This window comes from Sinocyclocheilus anshuiensis, unplaced genomic scaffold (assembly GCF_001515605.1).
Source record: "Sinocyclocheilus anshuiensis isolate Anshui unplaced genomic scaffold, SAMN03320099.WGS_v1.1 scaffold412, whole genome shotgun sequence".
NCBI lineage: Eukaryota > Metazoa > Chordata > Actinopteri > Cypriniformes > Cyprinidae > Sinocyclocheilus > Sinocyclocheilus anshuiensis.
In genome coordinates, this window is record NW_015558661.1 from 1,742,313 (window position 1) to 1,750,723 (window position 8,411).

Below are 8,411 nucleotides of genomic sequence, written 5' to 3' on the forward strand. Positions count from 1 at the left end.
CCGACTGGATTCGTCTGAAAGAAGAAAGTCATATACACCTAGGATGACTTCAGGGTGAGTAATTTATGGGCTAATTTAAATGTTTGGGTGAACTAACCCTTTAAAATATTTTCAAATAGATTTAAAAGTTATTTTAAATTGGAGCAGTAATTCACTACATTGTTTTTTTTCTGCATTTTTGATCAGATAACGCAGCCTTGGTGTGTATTAGTATTAAAAGTGTAAATGACACTCAAAATACATTCACTTGCCACCATCTAGTGGCGCAATTATGTTTTCTCGCTGACTTAAAAAATAATCACCCTGGTTTACTCTTACCAAGAAAAGTAAGAATCATTTCACGTGCCCCTCACGAATGGTCATGTCGCGATTATACGATTAATGACTGAGTTTGCAACAACCTTTAAAACATTTTCACCTTTTAGCACTCGCCACATTATATTACAACTGTTTTTATAGTCTGCGCTTTTATGATACTTTTGCATCTTTTTAATGGTCAGTATTCACTGCCATTATATGGACGAATGAGAGCAGCACATCTAAAAAAAATCTCTCTTTGTGGTTTGAAACAGAAAAGGGGACAAACGGTATAGAACACCAACATTTGTAATACAACATTTGTACACTAGGGGGAGTGCTTTTAAATGTCTGTAACTATTAAAGGTTAAACATCTAAACACAGTTAAACACGTTTCTCAGTTTTAATTGCATTTTGTCTTTGCAACAGTACTAAGTACTTTAATACAAATACGTTTTCTTACTGTAAACGAGTGACGGGGGAGGGGAGCGGGTTCAGAACGGCCGATAGTGGAACGTGCGATACTTAGAGGTACAGTTATTTAATTGTGTAGGTGTTCTTACTGTAAATGAGAACGTGAGGGGATGGAGAAATGAGAAAGTCACAGCTACTTTTTAAGTTAAAAGTAAGTTGTAAAACGCTCATTGTTCAATGCTCATTTGTAGTTACTTTAAGGTATTTTAAAAATATTTTTTATTACCATATATCTAAAATCTTGTTGCAACATTTGACAAAAATCAAGATTGAATACATTTGGTCAAAATCCCATGTTATAAAACATGAAGTGCTGTGCAGGCTATTTAAGACAATATTGGCTGATTAGATGGCAATGCTGACCTAAAATGCAAAATTTTGCCCTCTCTCTCTTCACCGTTCCCACATCTCAGACCTCAAATACATGAAATATTACCCTTTTTAGACATAGATTTTGAATTAAAGAGTAAAGAAAATACTACACAAAACTTATTGAAACAACCAGTTCGTTATATATAACCCAAATTCGCCCATTGGCCTCTGACCATCATGGCCTCCTAATCATCCCCATACACTAATTGGCTTCATCACTCGGTCTCCTCTCTACCAATAAGCTGGTGTGTGGTGGGCATTCTGGTGCAATATGGCTGCCGTCGCATCATCCAGGTGGATGCTGCACACTGGTGGTGGATAAGGAGACTCCCCCCCCCCCGTTCATGTAAAGCGCTTTGAGTACCCAGAAAAGTGCTATATAAATGTAACGAATTATTAATTATTATTATTAAAACTGTTCATTTGAAAAAAGAAATGTCCACTGTGATGAGAATAAAAAGGCCTTTATTGCCATTTCACAAATGACAAACCGGTAAGTGAAAAACTATAAATAATCACCTAAAGAGTACTATCAAAGTATTTACAAACAAAGTATATAAAAACAATGGAATCTACAAATAAAAACAAAAAGAAATTTTCCATATTAATGTCCATATTAGCTCACTTTGCCCTCCTCATCTCCTCCATCCACTGCTCTACAGTCTTTCCAGAGGCTTTGGCACAAAAGTGAACGCCGCGGAACTGGCTGTGACCGAATTCTTTTGTCTTTGGTTTGCCACACTTTTTACAAACATACTGTTCACAAGGCCGCTTCAGGGGTAACCCCCGCTGGGCTGCCTCTTCCTCTGCCTTCCTCCGTCGCCAAGCAGTCGTCCTAGGCACCTTTGGACTAGGGGGCCCGGTGGCAGCAGCTCTTTGCTCTGGGTCTGTTTGAAAGGGCTCGGAACCCCCGATCACTACTTTAATTACATCGCCTACATGTCCATTTCGAAAGGGCTCTGGAACATTGTGTTGTACAGGAAATAGAGGCTCAGACGCCTTCATGTTGTCAGTGCACTGGTGCAAAACCAACTGTTCTTGCCTCTGTTTCCTGGCATTGTACCTGTGTACAGAAAACATGATACAGTATTTAATATCTATGTAATTATAATTAATATACAGCTGCATATTAATAATCAATTACCACTGGCACAGTGTCCGTTGGTTTATCTCAAGCAGCTGTATCTGTGTCCGGGTCGAGATGGCAGCGCTGTCCTGGACGATGTCCCTGATCATGTTGTAGTCGTGGAGGATGGCAGCCCATCTGTTGACCCTGAAGCCAGCGATGGTCTGACCAGCAGGGTGAATGTGGCTAAGAGCGAGGCAAATGGCTGCGACAAGACGGCTGACATTGTAGCAAATCCATGGAAAAGGGAACGCAAGTTATTTCTAAGGAATTTCAATAAAGATTAAAAAAGAACATTTATGTAATCTTCTGGCACACGTACCTTTTTAGACCATCAATGCATGGAGTCACAAAGTTATCGCTATGACTGTTGTTTAAGCACAATGTGTCTTCGGCTCGGGCCGGGTGGACAACACCACCTTTGTCATGCTCTGACAGCATATCCCACAGGGCGACAATCTCGTCCACCTTTCGCTGTGTGACAAATCCATGATTTCTAAGCTCGACCAGACTGTTGGCCAGGTTAATAACATGGTTATACCCAGGAACACCATTGGGCCCCACGCACTTTTCCTGAGAAAAACAGAGTACTTCCTATTACAAAAATGTCTTATAAATATATAAACACAAACACATGGCAGAAAAATTGGTAACATTTTAAAATAAGGTCTGATTAATTAACGTTAATGCATTAACTAACAGTAAGCAGTATATTTGTTACAGTATTTATTATTCTTTGTTAACGTTAGTTAATAAAAATACAAATGTTCATTGTTAGTTCATGTCCATTTACTAATATTAAATATACAACTTTTTAATAATTGTATTATTTGTGAATGTATTAATAAATAAATGCTTTCAAACTATTTTTCATTGTTACTTTTTGTTAACAACAATAACAAATGGAACCTTACTGTAAAGTGTTGGAACCGCTTTTTTTTTTTTTTTTACAGTGAACACCACTTACATTATCCTCCTCCTGTGAGATGCCCTGAGGCGTGAACTGGTCTGCAGTGGTAGGCTCGTCCTTTATGGGCCCAGATGTGGAGGACACGATTGGATCCGGCTGTGATGTTGAGAGGCCGGAGGAAGGTGATTGCAGAAGTGCCGCCTGATATTGAATAGGCTGAAGTGGTTTGAGGCTGAGCTCCAAGAACTGTGGTGATTTGAGGTCATCAATGTCCGAATCCTCATATTCCAGGTTTCCCTCCAGATAATCATCACTCCCATCAGGAGCATCGGGATCCATAAGGTAGTCGACCTCCAACACTCTGTTGGTTTGAGAATAAAGATACTCCACCCCTATGAGCTCACCTGTGCAAACAGTATGTCACAAAAAATGCATTGGTTAACTATTAAAGCAAAAAAAAAAACCTAGACTAAATAAAACAGCATGACAAAGTACCATTCTTCAAACGTTTGGAGTCAGTAAGATTTTTTAAATGTTCTTGAGAAGTCTCCTATGCTCACCAAGGCTGCATTTATTTGAGCAGAAATACAATAACAGCAATAGTATTGTCAAATATTATTACAATTTAAAATATAATGAAATTATAATCAATTTTTAAAACAGTTGTGCTGCTTAATATTTTTATACAAACAATTTTCTTCAGGATTCTTTGATGAATAAAAAGTTCAAAAGAAAAGCATTTATTTGAAATGTAAATCTTCTTAAATGTCTTTATTGTCACTTTTGATCAATTTAATGCCTTCTTGCTAAAAACAAAAACCTGTATTGACCCCAAATATTTGAAAAGTTGTGCATTTTTGAGAATTACATTTTCAATAAAAAAGGCAAAATTTTCAGCTAGCATTTTATGTCTCCTAAATATACACAAAGTAATATTTCCACATTTTCTGAATAATTCATTTGTTCTTTGTGTACTTAAAACATAAATATATTGTAATATAATGAATGATTAAAAAAAAAAATCAAATTTTTCAGTCAGTTTTAATGTGACCTTATATACAGATATATATACATATATACACATATACTGTATATATGAAGAATTTAATCAAAACACACAAAACGAAAGACATGCAATGCATTACCAGTGTACTCTTCTGGGCTGTTGTGATCCTCAACCAGTTTATGGCCTAAAACCTTCTGGCTTAAACGGTTTACGTAGTGCTGCAGTGGACTGCCTTCATCAACAGCAACAGATCGGGCCTCGTTCCACTGCACTACTCCTTCTAGCAGGTAAACATGGAAGTGCAAGTCATTTGTACTTGTACCTAAAAGAAGAGAAAAAGAGCAGGTAAAAAATAATTTCAATCTACATTGACATTTCACAAATATAACTCATTATTTATGGCTCTTACAAACCTGGAATGAAGTGATTCAGATGCTGATGGAATGATTCGAGGGATCCTACGCCACGTGCACAGTGATACAGGGGCAGAATGAGTCCTCCTCTGGTCACCTCTCCAATCTTTCTGTAAAGCTGTACTCCTGGAGGGTCCTGAATGCATAAAAGATGGCATTGTTGGGCTCGCCAGATTTCCTCCATCCTCTCCTGGTCCAACAGTTTGTTACCCATGAAGTCTGTAGCCCCCATGAAGTCCTTTAACAGCTGCTCAATGAGCTGCTTGGTCACCTGAGGCTCACGCGTCTGGTGGCGACAGTGCTGTACTAACTCTTCGGCCGTGGGCTTGTTGGATGCTTTGACATCTTTGGATTGTCGCAGCTCCAGTCGTTTGGCTTCTTGTAGTCTTTTTAAATCCTCAGCATCCCACTCAAAGGTACAGGAGAAGAGCCGTCCCATGAAGGGGCCGTACAGCAGGTGGCTTTCTGAAGTGACGCCTGCTGTAAACCGCATCATAAACTGCCACGCATCCAGTCTGACGACCAGCTGGTCCCACTCGTGGAACATGGCTCCCACTTTGCTTTTGCCCATAGTGGAACAACAGTCCTGGTCCACATAGAGGACTTGTGGAGGAGGCTTTCCGGCTCGACGATAACGTTCCATCAAGCCGGAGCACATGGGTAGCAGGCCCTCGTCCACTGTTTGTGTCAGGACACATACTAAGACCTGCCCATTCTCATTCCCCATGTTTGTGGACCACACAGCTGAATCGTGTTTCTTAGTGACCTAAAGATGGATGAAAAATGGTAAATGCAAAAAACATTGGATGATTTATATAAGCTATATATATTTATTCAAAATTCAATTAATAAATATTATGATTCAAATAGACCATTTTTATTATGGAATAAAATTAATCTTGGTATTTTTGGTGAGGTGGAAAAGCTTCATTAAAATAATGAAATTCTTGAAAAATAATTAAACTAATATTTTGTTCAGTATTTTAACAAAACTGCTATTTTAACAGTTCTTGAACAAAGTTATGTGGTCAAACCAACATGTAAAAAACAGGAAATGATATGTGACCCTGGACCACAAAACTAGTCATAAGTAGCACAGGTATATTTGTAGCAATAGCCAACAATACATTGTATGGGTCAAAATTATTGATTTTTCTTTTATGCCAAAAATCATTAGGATATTAAGTAAAGATCATGTTCCATGAAGATACTTTGTAAATTGCCTACCGTAAATATATCAAAACTTAATTTTTGATTAGTAATATGCATTGCTAAGAACTTCATTTGGACAATTTTAAAGGTGATTTTCTCAATATTTAGATTTTTTTTTTTTTTGCACCCTCAGATTCCAGATTTTGAAATAGTTGCATCTAGGCCAAATATTGTCTTATCCTACCTAACAAACCACACATCACTGGAAAGCTTATTTATTCAGCTTTCAGATGTTTCAGCTTTCAAATCTCAATGTTTGGTGAGCATAAAATAATTTTTATTTTATTTTGAATGGTAGTGTATGTATTAATCCAAATACTTAATTAAATGCATAACATTTAGTTGTGTCTGCTCACCTTCTTGGTGGAGACCATTTTCAGGATGGAGCCATAGATGGAAGTGACTCTGGCCTTCATTTCTCCGAGCCGTGTCAGTACATCCTTTGCATGTACCGTCAACAGCAACGATGGAGATGGCATTGGCATCATCTGCGGCAGCCTGGCAGTAACAGCGCTGAGATCTTGAAACTTGTCGAGTACAGAGAGATACTCTGCAGACTGAGCCAGCCACTGCTCTTTGTGCCGCACACAAAGGTGCCGATACAGCGACATCACACTCTTCCCTGGTGTCTGGCTCCGCATCAGTCTAACAAGCTCCTTATCACAAGACAACCTTTAAACAAAAGACACAACACAAAATCAAACCAATATTAACAATATCTTGACTGTCAAACAACTCTGCTTACCTGTAAGTCAACACTGCTGGGAATTTCTCACGATGGATGGGATCCAATTGATCCAGAATGTCTTGCGACCAGCCTGCCACCTTTTTCCTGCAGGAACAGCACTCCAGGTACTCAGTGACCATGAAATACCACCCACTCATGTCCAAAACCCTCCGGACAGTGTTGTAGAGTCCGCAAGGCCTCAAATGATTGCCAAGACGACGGCAGTTGGGCTTCGCGCACGGCAGCCTGTATGCCCACATGCGGCAGGGCATCCATAGGAACAGCCTGCTGTGAAAGAACGGGTCAGGAAAAGGAGGAGGCTGTGAATACAACAACTGGGGTCCTGGAGGTGAGCACCACAGCTGCAGAGGTTCAGTCAGCTTTAACTTCCCAGATGCGTCTCTGCTAAAGAGAGCCTTACTGACCCAGAGATGCTGCTCTTTTGGCAGCATCTGCTTCCAACCTTCTGGAAGTAAAACCTGTTGGAGAAAGGCAGAGAAAGAAGGTGGACATGCAGATGTTTTTGTCATTCTGCAAAATGGCCACACTTATCATTTGACTTACTTCTTCAGGAGGATCAGGAAGCTTTTCGACTGTTTGTGATTCCATTTGTGATGAGGGCTGGGCTGTCCATGAGGATCAGGATAAAAATAAATAGAAACATTAGTGATGTTTCAAAATTATTTTTTTTATAGAAAACCAAACTTAATGTTTCCATTTAGCCAAAGAACAAAACCTGAAACTAACGTTTCTGTAATAAAATAACCACAGAACTGCAATCTTTATGCTGTTTAGGATGTTGTGTTCTCAGATGATAAATGAAAAGTTGTAGTAAAGTTTTTTATACAATAGAGAATAGACTTGACTCTCAATATTTTAGACAAGCAATTTTTCTATATTGCTCCTAGCATCGTTTTTTGTCACGGTGAAGCGTGTCCACACTCCTAACATGTCATAACTTGTAGTTTATCCAAGGTATGCATGAAATAAATGCTGCCATTGGAGTAATGCTAATTAAATGTCATTGTTTTGGTCAACAATCAATCCTTTTTTTCATATTTTCAGTTGCTGAAGTTCAGGTGCATCACTAAAAAAAAAAGATGATGCCCAAAGAAAAGGCCTCATACATTTTGTTTCTATTTGTGGTAGCATTGCGAATAACATTACTGATATATGAAAATAAAACAATACAAAAACTTCTGTTACATTATTTATTTTAAGATGGCCTTGTTACAGTGTAATTACTCATTTAAGTACTAAGTAATATTAATTAACAACATGTACTTATATAATCATGGTTAGGATTAGGGTTTGGTTTAGGATTAGCTGCTTGTAATTATGGATAATTTACTGTTATTACTATAGTAAATATGTGTAACAAGGACACTGTAAAATAGAGTGTTACTGAAAGCTCTAACTTACTGGAAGACAAAAACACGACAATGACAAAAATCACTGGAGTAGTCAAGAGCTGGAGATGTCCACATACACTAAATGGACAAAAGTATATGGACTGTTGTGTCGAAGTCTGTTCCCCTATGTTTCCCCTTAGTTTAGCGTTCCCACTACGAAAACAGCGTACAGAGCACGCGAGTGTGCACGTTCTACTGTTCCCGCTTATCTTTTTGTCATCTTATAATATTTACTATATATTTAGGTATTGATCACAGGATCGATTTGAAGGTTTGGAAAGCTTTGCCGACTGCGCTGTATATGTATGAAATATGAAGTCAAATAAATGTACAATGTAATTCTACCTCTAACAAGTATATTTTTCTTGTGTGTGCTTCTCAATCTCAGTTTAAAATAGTTATAGTAATAGTTATATATATATATATATGTACAGAGCCGATCCTCCCTATACGCACAATAC

The 8,411-nt window shown here is 38.2% G+C and overlaps 1 protein-coding gene across 2 annotated transcripts in view; it reads right to left on the minus strand.

The window, feature by feature from the left end:
* Positions 1 to 1,615: 1,615 nt before the first annotated feature.
* The window catches only part of LOC107681149 (uncharacterized), an 8,272-nt gene continuing 1,476 nt past the window's right edge, over positions 1,616 to 8,411 (minus strand). Inside the window, exons 2-10 of one of the 2 annotated variants that reach the window (XM_016477331.1) lie at positions 7,103 to 7,159; positions 6,557 to 7,017; positions 6,168 to 6,483; positions 4,600 to 5,365; positions 4,326 to 4,508; positions 3,238 to 3,584; positions 2,593 to 2,843; positions 2,289 to 2,489; positions 1,616 to 2,207 (exon numbers count right to left, since the gene is read on the minus strand). In XM_016477331.1, the coding sequence (XP_016332817.1) occupies positions 1,766 to 2,207; positions 2,289 to 2,489; positions 2,593 to 2,843; positions 3,238 to 3,584; positions 4,326 to 4,508; positions 4,600 to 5,365; positions 6,168 to 6,483; positions 6,557 to 7,017; positions 7,103 to 7,147 (3,012 nt within the window). In that variant the 5' untranslated portion in view covers positions 7,148 to 7,159 and the 3' untranslated portion in view covers positions 1,616 to 1,765. Of the gene's footprint in view, positions 2,208 to 2,288; positions 2,490 to 2,592; positions 2,844 to 3,237; positions 3,585 to 4,325; positions 4,509 to 4,599; positions 5,366 to 6,167; positions 6,484 to 6,556; positions 7,018 to 7,102; positions 7,165 to 8,411 lie in introns of both variants that reach the window. The other variant, XM_016477330.1, reaches the window with a different exon arrangement.